The sequence below is a fragment of the Zea mays genome, chromosome 5 (genome assembly GCF_902167145.1).
Source record: "Zea mays cultivar B73 chromosome 5, Zm-B73-REFERENCE-NAM-5.0, whole genome shotgun sequence".
NCBI lineage: Eukaryota > Viridiplantae > Streptophyta > Magnoliopsida > Poales > Poaceae > Zea > Zea mays.
Window position 1 is genome coordinate 180,534,763 of NC_050100.1, and position 13,705 is coordinate 180,548,467.

At 38.9% G+C, this 13,705-nt stretch overlaps 1 protein-coding gene across 3 annotated transcripts; it reads left to right on the plus strand.

The window, feature by feature from the left end:
* Positions 1-1,983: 1,983 nt before the first annotated feature.
* On the plus strand, positions 1,984-13,137 carry LOC541764 (MADS2). Of its 3 annotated transcripts, none has more exons than XR_004849294.1 (8): positions 1,984-2,640; positions 3,516-3,594; positions 8,318-11,270; positions 12,076-12,175; positions 12,257-12,298; positions 12,383-12,466; positions 12,544-12,698; positions 12,781-13,137. XR_004849294.1 is itself a non-coding variant. In NM_001111456.2 (8 exon segments), coding segments are annotated over 8 exon segments (723 nt in total). In that variant the 5' UTR covers positions 2,446-2,458; the 3' UTR covers positions 12,800-13,026.
* The last annotated feature ends 568 nt before the right edge of the window (positions 13,138-13,705 follow it).

Sequence of the window (13,705 nt, forward strand, 5' to 3'; positions counted from 1 at the left end):
AGTGTCTCACAACTTTATCCAAACATTCTAAAATTTTTATCACAGCCTGTACATATGTTATCATGACACGTGGACAAGTTTCATGATTTTCTGACTTTGTTTGTGTTTTATACAATTTTTAAACATGTGGATGACAAGTTCACGACCATGTTTAGTGAGCATGTTGCTCGAAGTTTCCGGTACGCTCATGGAATCGGTTGTAACTTATGCTAAGTAACATGAATATCATTTGTTGCATGCACGGTTTTTCAAGCTTCGAGTGACCTACAGTTCAAATCTGAATTTTCCGAAGAAATTCAAATAAACGAATTAAATCTACTAACGATTGAAAACTCTGTTATAATTGTCCACAAATGATACATGTAGGTCTACATAGTGTAGGAACATACCACAAAAAGTTTGCAGGCCAAAACAAAAAATACAAATGTACTTTGCCGAGTGTCAGCTGGTTGACACTCGGCAAAGTAGGCTTTGCCGAGTGACCCCTGGGTGACACTCGGCAAATAAGTGTAAGTTAGTCTTTGCCGAGTGTCACCTCGTCGACACTCGGCAAAGGAGCCTTTGCCGAGTGTCCCCGATCTGGCACTCGGCAAAGCTTATTTTAAAAATAAAAAAAATCTTTGCCGAGTGCCAGATCACGGGCACTCGGCAAAGCGCGTTTACATAGCGCTAGTAATTCCTTCTTTCTCTCTCACTCTCTCACAGCCGTGCCGCCGCCGCGACCCCGTCGCCGCCGTAGACACGCTGCCGCGACCCCGCCGCGCCCACGCCGCGCGCGCTCACGCTCGCCCGCACCCAGGCCCTCGCCGCGCGGCCGCAGCCGCGACCGCGCCGTACGCCGTACGTCGTGCCCCCGCCGTGTCCCCGCCGTGCTTGCCCTCGCCGTGCCCCCGTCGCGTCCCCACCGTGTGTGCCCTCGTCGTGCCCTCGCCGTGCCCCCGCCGTCTCGTCCGCGACCCGTCGGCAAAGAACCTGACATGGGGACCCTCCCTGGCGGGCTATTTGTCGAGTGTCCCAGGGGCACTCGGCAAAGATTGAATCTTTGCCGAGTGCTACTGGGCAGACACTCGGCAAAGTTAACTCCTTTGCCGAGTGTCATCCTTGACACTCGGCAAAGAAGCCATCTCCGTCACCCCGTTCCCGTAACGGTCACTTTTCTTTGCCGAGTGCTCACTGGCACTTGGCAAACCTCTTTGCCGAGTGCCCGAGAAAAAGTACTCGGCAAAGAAAGATTTACCGATGCACTGTTTGCCGAGCCTTCTTTGTCGAGTGCGACACTCGGCAAAACCTTTGCCGAATGTTTTTATGGCTTTGCCGAGTGCTTCGGACACTCGGCAAAGCGCTCGTTTCCAGCAGTGGCAACATGCATGACATAACTACTGCATACATACATGCATGCAAAACCGGCCAGCAGACATGCACGATATGCATACCATTGCGATCGAGTCGGAGCCTCCACGCGTCGGCTAACCGTCCGGCAGGCGGCGGGCCGGGGACACCACGAGGAGCACCTCTCTCCCATCTCTAGGCCACACAGCAACACAATATTATCTTCGCCGTCGCCCGCAATTGTTTAGCTGTACTTTCAATAGACTTTGCTAAGCACGCTAGACCAAACTAATCGTTTGAGATCTTCTGTGCGCGCAGCACTACAGCATGCATGTGGCCACCGTTTGTCTCTCTTGTGTGTTCTTATTCTTATATAGTGAAAACAATACTACTATACAAGACATAAAATTAGGTGTAGTTTATTTATTTACTGGTACTACTTCTTTAGTCATAATTAGGTGTACTAGCAGCAGCTACGCCCTGACGGAGACAAGCACACACAATAGAAAAGAGCGCCCTCGTGCTCAGAGTGCTCGCCTTTAGTTTCGTGGCTACTATATACTAGCTGCGACGATTTTTATTTTCTTTCTCTTCTGGGCTATCATTAGCACGGCCATTTAGGGGTAATGAGCAGCGGCCAATAAACAAAGCCCTGAGATGCATGGGGTAGCCAATCGGGTGTCGCCGTGCGCGCGCGCGCGTCTGGCCTCCTGCCCTCCCTTTCCTTGCTAAATAAAGCAAGTAGCAGATAGGGGAAAGTCTGCTCGCAAGTTGCATCCGCCCTGCGCCAAGAAAAGCCATCGTTCTTCCCACAAACGCACACATAGAAGCATCATTCCCCTCTCGGCTAGCTTCTTCCTCTCTCTCCCTCCTCCTCCTCTTCCTCTTCCTCCTCCCTTGGGAAACCTGCTGCCTTTGAGCTTTCTTCTTCGAGAGCTCCCACCAGATCTCCTCCTCCTTACCTTCTTTGGCACGTTCGGCGGCGCGCGCGGAGAAAGATAGATCCCGCCATCGTCGTCGTCGGTCCTTGCTTCCGATCGGAGGGCCACAACCACAACCTCTCGCTCCATAGCGTGCAAGCGCGAGCCAGGGTCAAGAAGAGAGCTAGCTAGCTATAGGCCGGAGATCGATGGGGAGGGGAAAGATCGTGATCCGCAGGATCGATAACTCCACGAGCCGGCAGGTGACCTTCTCCAAGCGCCGGAACGGGATCTTCAAGAAGGCCAAGGAGCTCGCCATCCTCTGCGATGCGGAGGTCGGCCTCGTCATCTTCTCCAGCACCGGCCGCCTCTACGAGTACTCTAGCACCAGGTCGTCGCCCTTCGATTATTATCCGTCCCTTCTTTAATTTAATACTTCAATAATGACAACTGTTTTCTTGCTCCTGTTGAAGCGATATACTATATATAATAATAGAGTTGTTCTTGGCTTCTTGCTTTAATTAGTTTGGGTTATCGATTGCAATTTATGATTTGAAACTACACACTACCTCCTGTCTCATATACATGGACTGGCGAGTGATTATGGACCTATACACCATGTATACACAAGTCCTAAGGTAGACAAAAGATTTTAATTTACCTGTCGATTGTCGAATATTGACTGTACATAGCGCACAGCTAGCAACACTCCTGGTTTCTTTGACGGGGCAAAGCAAGGTCTGTGTGTGCGGTCTAACAATAAAATACAATCTTTGGTACGGTTAGTATTTGTGTTTTTGCCCCTCTTCTTCCTTGTTGTTTGGTCTATTTGAACTATTATTCCTCTCCAAAAAATTCCCTATGTATCATCGGAATTTATACTCATCCCTTGCATTGTGTGCCATATATTGAGTGGCATATAGTAGGGAACATATGCAAAACTAAATTTAATTAGCTTTGTCATATTGTTTCATGTGATCAACTCGACACAGCATGTCATTGCAGTAGGAAACGCATATGCTTTTGTAATGTAAGATATATGTATATATGTATGGGGTTTTATCAACAGGGGCTGGTAGTTAGTGCCATCAGAAGAGTTTTTCCCCTAGAGATTGAGATCGAGATCGAGATCGAGAGAGAGAGACTAGATCTAATTCTGTAATTAAGATTTTAGCTTTTTTAGATAGCTATAAACTTAAATATTTTACAACGAATAGCATAGTAATAGTTTTTTTTTGGATAAACTGACGTTTGTGCTGTGTGCAGCATGAAATCAGTTATAGATCGGTACGGCAAGGCCAAGGAAGAGCAGCAAGTCGTCGCAAATCCCAACTCGGAGCTTAAGGTTTGCTCTAGATAATTTTTCCTCTCTATATTCTGAAGTGTTTGCTTGTTTAACTAAAAGATTGCTATTTTTTTGCTTTCATTTTGATATATATATATATCCTTTAAGTTTATTGGTTTTAAGGATGGGAAGAAATTACACAACTATATATGGTCACATCAACAAGCGTTCTACCTTTTTTATCTTATCCAGCTGCTTGATCTTTTCTAGTTAACAAAAAATAATTTCAGTACTTGAGGATATCATCGGGTTGCTTGTTTAGTTGGCCCATTATAAAAACGGTTCGACCAATCACGCTTTCATATTATATTATATTATATTATATTATATTATATTATATATGCTGCGTGGATATGTAATCCCTAAACAGCGCTAGATATTATTACAAAGTACAAACTAATGAAATAAAGATTAATAATTAACCATGCATGGGATCGGACGCCCATCCTCAACGATGGTGTGAGTTATCTCACTTCTTGCTTCAACTCTTCTATTTGGTGTTATCTTATGCTCTCAAAAGTGGCACATATAGATGCAATTTAGTATTTCGGGCCCGTTTGGCAAAGCTCCAGCTCCTGCTTCTTTAGCTCTAGATCCTGATCCTCGTGAGGAGCTGATCCTCCTGATTCTCCTAGAGAATCAGAATCATTTTTAAAACTGTTTGGCAAATAAACTGATTTTTGTCTTCTGAAAGTTGGTGGTATGTGGCGATTGTCTGTTTTACCCTTTACAGTTCAACTTTGTTACAAACTAATAAGTAGGATGTATATACGGAAAAAATTATGAAACAATAACATATAAAATATTTCCATCATAGTAGTGCATAAAATGGTCTCAAATGTTTAATCCATAAATTGGCTCGTTATGTTTTTGTCCAATGGCAATTGCGGGTAATTTCGATCAAACTTTAAGGGGAGGTCCATATTTGGTTGGTTGAGGAGCTGTTTTAAGGGAGGGTGGAGCAGATTTTTTTAGATCCCACCTTTCTTCACAAAAACGACTCCCGATCTTTCGGCTCCACACGAGAATCATTAAAAAAAAGTACCCATTTGGCACGGCTCCTCCAGATCCTCGCTTAGAATCAGGAGCTGGAGCTGTGCCAAACGGGCCCTTCATTTATGTTTTTCCAACACCTTTTAGTCACTAACAAGTTTGGATAAGTTAGAGCCGAAACAGAACATGACCTACCAAAAAAGGAAAATAAAGATGAAAGGGAAATAAATAAATATATACATGACATCAATAATAGTCATATTATATTATTAGAAGATCTAAAGCTTGTTCATATTTCTCATGAGTTATTCCAGTTAGAGCAGTACGATGAGAGGTCTCCCCTTGTCGGTCCACATTCAAATCCTTGTACAACCTTTTACTGCAATGCCTATAGGGCGCCCTATGATGGAGGTTTTTAAAGCCCGTTTATGGTTCAAACCATCTACTTTCTATACACTCCCATCCAAGGACAATTTTTATAGGTATATTTCATACTCTCAAGTCCCTTTTTATTGCGACCATCCATGTCAAGTTTGATCGACCTTGGCCATCTTTAAATTGTTGTTGTATCTTATTGTTCTCTCGTGGCTCTAGTGGTCTCCACTGAACATATCCAAACCATCTCAATCAATGTTTGACAAGTTTTTCTTTAATGTGCTACCCTTCTCCTATCCCTTATATCATCATTTAGGACTCGATGTGCTTTTGTATTATTTCAAATATAATGCAACATCTGCATTCACATGTGACACTTAAATGTTAAGCATGTGTCATATTATTAGTAGACCAACATTCTGCATGTTACAATATTAATATCATAAGTTTGATCAGGTTCTATAGAATTTACCTTTAGCTTCTATGGCACATACTTATCATGAAGAATGACATATATTTGGTGTCGTTTCATATGCTTCACTTTAAATATATTGCTAATATAATACCATCGATAATCCCATCTCTTTGTAACACTGATCCTAGATATTGAAAAGTGTTCTCCTTGTGCACTAGCTTACCTTCCAAAGTAACATCTTCACTCGTGTATATAGTAGCTCCAAGGCATACCTCATGTACTCTATTCTAGTTTCAAGTCTAGTTTCAATTGCAGATTTTTCCACCACAAATCTAGTTTTCTATGTACTCTCAACCATTTTTTCATTAATGGCTAGCACTACATCCATAAGCAAAAATAATATACCAAGGGATATCTCCTTGTATGTTTTGTGGCCTCATCCATCACCAAGGCAAATAAAATAAGTTTTCAAAGATGGTCCCTAATGTAGTCATATTTTAATTGAGAACTCACATATGCCATTAATTGCTTGAATAATAGTCATAACATTATTGTATATGTCCTTCATGAGGCAAACATGATTTGTTTAGAATTTATGTTTGTATAAAACCCACCACATGGCATTTCTTAGCTACTTTTTATAGATCTTCTATAAATCTATAAAAATAACATTCCATAACTCTGTCTCAAACTTTATAGTATGTCTCGTCGATCACTTACTTTCTAGATAATTAGCACACCTTTGATTGTGATCTAGCTAAATATCATTAGGATTAATTTTATTACATGACATGGACTTTGTTAAGTTTTAATGATATTTTACTAAAGGATTACAAAAAATTTCAGGATCGACAAATTAAACCATAACAATCGCCCCTAAATTTACCTCTACCCTTGAGGCATATTCATACTTTAATTAGGATACCATTAGGGCTCATCAACGTGCCTCGTTTGCTAGACATTATATTCTTGAATCTTGTGCACCTAGAATCTATAATGTCATCAAAGGAGCCATCCAATTAAATAGTTATGTTCTCATTCTCACCGTTGAATATTTTGTATAAACACTATTGTGATTTATGGTTGGCCTTATCCTCTTTCACCAACAATGAATCCATCATCATATTGATGCATTTAACTTGATTGGGGTCTCTCACATTCCTTTCATCAACCCTATCCATCATATAGGTATTTCTCTTCTTTGTTTGTACTTAGGTGTTGGTAAATATTCTCATAGGCATGACCCTCTCACTCACAACATGTTTTGCAGCCTTCTTTACCATCTTAAACTTCTCTACATAGTTCATATTATGTCATGGCACAACCACCTATATTGTTCTTTCTTCTTCATCCTAGTTCCTATAACAAGTATCTTTAGGTTTGCATCCTCTTGTTTTAGTCACTTCAAACACCTTTGAAGATACCTTCAAATATATGTTGCCATATTCACATGCATGTTATTTGCATCTTCTCCCAAAATCCTTCTTTGATAACATTATTATTGAAGTCCTCTAAGGCCTCCTATTTGAGTTTCCACTACTTTGTCCTCGCAACTGTGGTTTGTCCGTCCATATAAGCATGTAACTAAAAGCTCTCTAGACATCACCTTATTACAATATAGGCACGCTCGTGTGTCATCTCTTTTTGGAAGGATGAAATCAACCTAACAATAGTATTTTACACTACTAAAGGTCATCAGATGGGCATATATTTGTTTAAAGTAAATGTTAGTTATCATCATATCATAAACTATTAAAAAGTTCAAGACTCTCCCTCCGTCCTAATTTCTACCACCATACCCAAACACCCCATGTGCCACCTCAAACCCTATATTTGTAGCACCACATGACCATTAAGATCTACTCATATGAAAAGTTTCTTGCTAATAGGTACACCACTACTCATATCGTCATCTAATTCTTCGTAGAAATGCCACTTTGCACTCTCATGTGTCCTAGATAAGGGGCATATTCCTTAATTGCGTTCAAGACTGAATCACCAACGCAGTAGGATTACTTATGTACTAACAATAAATACAATGGGGAGAATTATCTCAATTGAATGCTAACAGGATAGTGTGTGAAAAATAAAAGGTCCCATTCTCGTGAGAAAGAAAATAACGAGTTTCTATCGATCTTACTTATGCTTTAATCGATTGAAAACACAATTAATTTCTTCTTTTCATTCATCATGTAATGTGGAGAATTACATCTATATCTAAAACTTTTGGATATAGATAATTTCTATTTTTATTTTTTAAGACAAGACACTTCAATGCACACATTTTGCTAGAAAATTGGTACAAAGTACAAATTTTAGTGAAATAAAGGTTTTCCTTGCAAAACGCTATATGATGCCAAAAACCTATGAATAGGTTTATGTATCCAATGCATGAAAATCATGATGCAAATAAAGTTTCAAGTTCTGAAAACAAAAGGTACAAGAATAATACCTAGTGAACAATGAACAAGAATTGATCATTAAGTATTTGCATTACATAGTATTCTAGATAGTGTTTATGGCGGTGTAGAAACATGGTGAAGAAAAAATTGCAACAACTATATCTAGCTATAATGACAATTGAGAACTATTTGTTTTCATTTTAATATTAATAAATAGTATAAAATGACATATGTATAACAAATAAGTAACAACAAAAAATGTACGTTTAGGTTAGGGCATTTACGTGCATTTGCATAGTTGCATGGCTGCCAAGATATTTCTTAGGAAACAAAAGATTGGTTCCGAATCAGTGGCGGAACTCTCATTATGGTTCAGTATAGCATAAGCCATACCTAAAAAACATGTATGGTGTAGTGGTCATTGCATATCACTTAAATTTAAGATAAGATTATGATAAGATAAGGTTTAAGATTTATTAAGAGGTCTCAAGTTCAAGTCTTGCATGTGTAGTAATTTTCTTTTTTTTTTCTTTTTCAGCCATACCTCATTTATACGTTGTCCTCCGCCACTGTTCGGAATACATTCACTTAACTAGCACCAGGAACACTGTCCATCCCTCTGCAGTACAGAACAGATCAACGTACCCCTGGATGTGTTTTTGGGTTCTATAGTATGCTCTATATAAAGTTCATACAGTCATACATGTTTAGCTTAGATATTTATCATTATATGAGAACTGTGGCATTATTCTATCCCATTTGGTGATGTTTTCAAGTTAGCAAAGCCTTATTTAAATATACTTGAGCTAATAGTTAGCTGCTAAAATTAATTGAAGGTATCCAAACAGACTAGCTAGTTCAGCTATTAGCTACTTTTAGACAATTACCTAATAGATAGCTAATTCCACTAGCAATTCTTTTAGTCAACTAACTATTATGTCTAGTGCATTCAAATGGCCCTAAGTCAGCTAACTATTAGCTAGCTATAACTATTAGGTCTAGTGCATTTTATTAGCTAGCTAATTCTACTATTAATTTTTTAGTCAACTAACTATTAGGTCTAGTGCATTCAAAAGGCCCTAAAAGTAAGCTTCAAAATCTTGTTGATTTAGGTCTTACACAATCTGGACTCGAAACAAATGTTTTGGTTGGTCTTAAAATTCTTTAGACTCTGTTTAAATGCACTAGATATAATAATTAGATGCTAAAATTAGTTAGAAGTATTCAAACAATCTAGCTTATAGTTTAGTTATTACTCCCTCCGTTTCTTTTTAGTTGTCGCTGGATAGTTTAATTTTGCACTATCCAGCGACAACTAAAACGAAACGGAGTGAGTACATATTTTTAGTAAATTAGCTAATAGCTAGCAAATTTTTTTAGTCAATAAACTATTAGCTCATGCATTACAATAATCCATGACTAATAATAACAGACAAATGTTCTGTCCCTTTTTGGTCTGGCCCACTCTATTCTACTAGATCAATTATTCTGTCGCTCGTTTCCTATGCACATGTTCGTGTCGACCTTCTCCTCACAACGCCAAAAAACGTATCTTCGTTTTACCGGGTCGTCGGCGCTCCTCAGCGAATATATGCATGATTAATTGCTGTCTTGAGCTCGTTCTTTGTGTACATGTGCTGCTGAAGTGCGAAGTCAAGCAACAAGCAAGTGGAATTGTTCCGAAATCAAATCAAGCATCATGATTTATGAATGAACCGTTTTGCAATAACCGTGAGACTTTAGCTGCAGGAAGTGAGGAACGCGGGAACATATAGGCTTATTCGCAAGTGAAACGGAGGTGGTATTGGGAAGCTAAATTATTCTTGAGACAGCCTACGGATACTAAAATTTGCTATGCCTAAGTTTTTGCTGATAAAAACTATCAGTCTACTACAGATTTGTCAAGCCAAATGTAGAGGTTGGTAAATTATGGTACCAAATTTGAGGCTTTCTTTAGAATGGGGGATTTTTAGAGGAAAAAACAAACAGGGTTCAGCAATCCAGGACCAGGACTATAACAGTGTAGATGTTCTTTTAGAGTTTCTTTGGAATGGAGAATTTTTACAGACTAGAACAGGATTCAGCAATCCAGGATTATGACAGTGTAGATGTTTTTTGTTTGTTAAAGAGGATCTCAGGAAAACTAAAGGAATACTGTTGGAATGGAGGGTAGCATTTCTCTTTCCGTTTCTCATGAACATTTGATAGCTTTTTTCTCATGAATATTTGCTAGTTTTTTTCCCGTTGCAACGCAGGCATGTTTGCTAGTCATTAGTAATAAAACATCAATGCATCTTATTTACATGTTCTCAAATCAAAATTTACATGTTGGTGACTAGGAATCCTTAACACACCAGTTAGCCTTTTCACAGAAGTTAATTAGGAGATCCAACAGAGAACAGTGTGTCTTACGAACTTGAATTCTACTGCTGTATGTTATCTGGAACTCATATTGCATCACGAAAACAATATGTCAGCAGATGCTTTATCCAGTAAATGTTAGGAATTCTTTTTGCCACTTCAGTTGTGTCACATGACACTGGATTGTCAGAATTCTAGTGCTGTTGCAGAACATCCCATGAACTCCGAAGTACCAGGCCGCAGGCCGTATAGTTTACATGCCAGAAGCTGCCCTCAAATATACCAGTCGTCTTCTACAACCTTGCAAAAAAAAAAAGAACGTAGAATAAAACTGTGTATGCCAATCCAGCCGGTTGATTGTGCTCTAAAATATACGTAGCAGTGAAATTAAGTTGGAACAGGTCCAAGCTCTACTAACATCAAAGGTTGTCGTAGAATAGATACTGAACACTCTGAACACGTAACGGTAGAAGAACCAGCATTGACTAATTGACTAAAAGGCACTCGGCACCCTTCAAATCATAAAATCAGGAGATCATTTACTTATACTGACATGTTCTTGTAAGAATTAGCACTCGCCTTGTTATGACTTCATGAAGTCTGCTTGCAACATCCTAACACAACAGTACCCGCTGTAATATCGTACCGTACTGCTTGTTTATCCAGAAAGTAAACGAAGGCGCATTAAAATAGCCTCCACGTTGCAAAATTGGACATGTCAGATTGCAATTTCTAGTTCTAGTAATAAATATTGTTCCCTCTTAGTTTTGTACTCTTTCCATTCCAATTTATAAGATGTTTTGGCTTTTCTAGACATTAATTTTTGCCATGCACTTAGATATATACCATGTCTAGATGCGTAGTAAAATCAATGTATCTAGAAAACCCAAAGCACCTCATAATACCTAAAACATCTTATAATTTGGTATGAATGAAGTACCTAAGAGCTGCTGTGTGTAATTGTGTATCATGCTGCAAGATTCCAACTAAACGTCATGTCTTACCAACATATACCAGTTAAAATCTGTGCCAATGTGTTCATTGATAACATAACCTGTTTCTTCATAGTTTTGGCAAAGGGAGGCAGCAAGCTTGAGACAACAACTGCACAACTTGCAAGAAAATTATCGGTATGGTTCGAAAACCCTGCAAAAGTTTCAAGCAAGTTATTCATTAGAAACTTGAGTGTTCAGAGACAGAAGCACAATGCACAAGCATGCAACATCCAAATGCAGGTACAGCTATTACACATTCATAGATAACAGAAACAATTAGCAAGAGTCAAATTATCATGTGAAAGGCTAGACATTAGACATCAAAATACTTCATACGAGATAAGTTGAACATGTGGAAATTATTCTACGGCCAACAATAAAATTAAAACAAAACAGGGATATCACAGTTAAACTACTTCCCCTGCTTCATTTTAAAGGTGCATTTGCATTTGCATTTGAACAAGTTTTTAAGGCTGTCTCTAACAGCTACCCTATCACATCCCCTATCTTACCTCCTATTTCAAACTTCATTCAGCAAACAGTGTAATCTAGAGTATAGTGCAAATCCCCTATTTTACACAATGTGCTGCGGATAGCCTAACATTGTACTTTGACCATGAATTCCTCTTATACAATAAATCAAACCCAGAAAATTCAATGTTGTTTCAAAAGCTTTGTGAGATATGAATATTGATACAATTTTCATACACTAAGCCTGCATATAATTTGATTAACTGTTAGACAAATTTTGTAAAATTAAACAGCCTTTTTTCCATACAAAAGAAACAGAGGGTATATCAAAACATATCCTGATGATGCTCCAAACATTTATAGAGAAAACACACACATATATTGGCAATTGGCAAACATAAGCTAGACTGTGTGTGTATAATTGTATAATACACAACATTAATTGCTGCTGCCTATTAATTTGTTACAGGCAGTTGACGGGAGATGATCTTTCTGGGCTGAATGTCAAAGAACTGCAGTCCCTGGAGAATCAATTGGAAACAAGCCTGCGTGGTGTCCGCGCAAAGAAGGTTTGATTCTTAATCAAATTTCTATAATCAATTGTTTAATAAATTACTAAAGATCGTTACTACTGTTGATGCTCTTAACAGGACCATCTCTTGATAGATGAGATTCACGATTTGAATCGAAAGGTCTGTAATATGGTGAATTTATAGTTCTGTGTTATGTGTTTTATTTGATTTAGTAGCACTGACTAACCACTTTGTTGGTCACAGGCAAGTTTATTTCACCAAGAAAATACAGACTTGTACAATAAGATCAACCTGATTCGCCAAGAAAATGATGAGTTACATAAAAAGGTAGCTGATGAATTGAACAAAAATACCACTAAGTAACTGCCTAACCACACATATGACATGATATTAATTGTTCTCAGATATATGAGACTGAAGGACCAAGTGGAGTTAATCGGGAGTCACCGACTCCATTCAACTTTGCAGTAGTAGAAACCAGAGATGTTCCTGTGCAACTTGAACTCAGCACACTGCCACAGCAAAATAACATTGAGCCATCTACTGCTCCTAAGCTAGGGTATAACATTTATTCTCTCTATATATTTCAATTGGTTAACTAGTGTTGACCAGTGCTATAATGAGTTGCTAAACACATGCAGATTGCAATTAATTCCATGAAGAAGAGTAAAACTGCCGTCTTATGATGCTGAAGGAAACTATTTATTGTGAAGAGATGATACTCAGAGAAAGACATATTTGTGGCAGGGAGATTTGAGATATGAACTTATAAATGTAATGCAAATAATTTTCAGACCGGAATGGGGTCGTGGAATTCAGAGGATGATTGCTTTCTAGTTGCATTTGATGTTTGATGAGACTTTTCTCATGTGAAACGTTTATTAAAACTTCAAAATGGTGCAGATGTTGCTACTACACTTGTTAGGCTTGTATAAATATCTGACCATGTGTACTAGCATTACGAAAACAGAAAAGAAGACAGACAGCCCTGTCGAACATCTTGACGTGTTTCTAAAAGGTTTGATAGGGGACAATGATGCGATCTAGGAGTACAAACAGAGTCTAGTTTCCACTCAGTTGAGTTTTATATTGCTCTCAAGCGTTATCAAGGGTTTAGTAGGATACAGATATAATATGAAGATGCAGTTAGATGTATTGGTCATTTGTTGGGCCATATGGGAAAGCCAAAGCACAGCCTGATTCGACAGGAAAAATAATATTATACCCATGTAAAATACTCTCAAGCCTGTGTTTATTTGAAGTATTAGGCAGGTTTATACAAATCAGGGCTAAAGGAAGCTACCGTCGAAAGGGCTGGGCGTCATTCCACAGGCAGCCATCAGGATCGTGACATTGCAGGTGCAGGTGCATGAGACATTGAATCTGATCAAGTGCTAGGAAGCAAGCTACTGTGTTCAGGTCCAGCACGGAAGTGGAATACAAAGTTCTAACCAATGCCATCGCCAAGATCATGTGGGTACAGAAATTGTTTACTGAGTTGGGCATACAACATCCACAGATGGCTCATCCAGTAAGCGATAACCTGGGGGCTAAGTATTTGTTGTC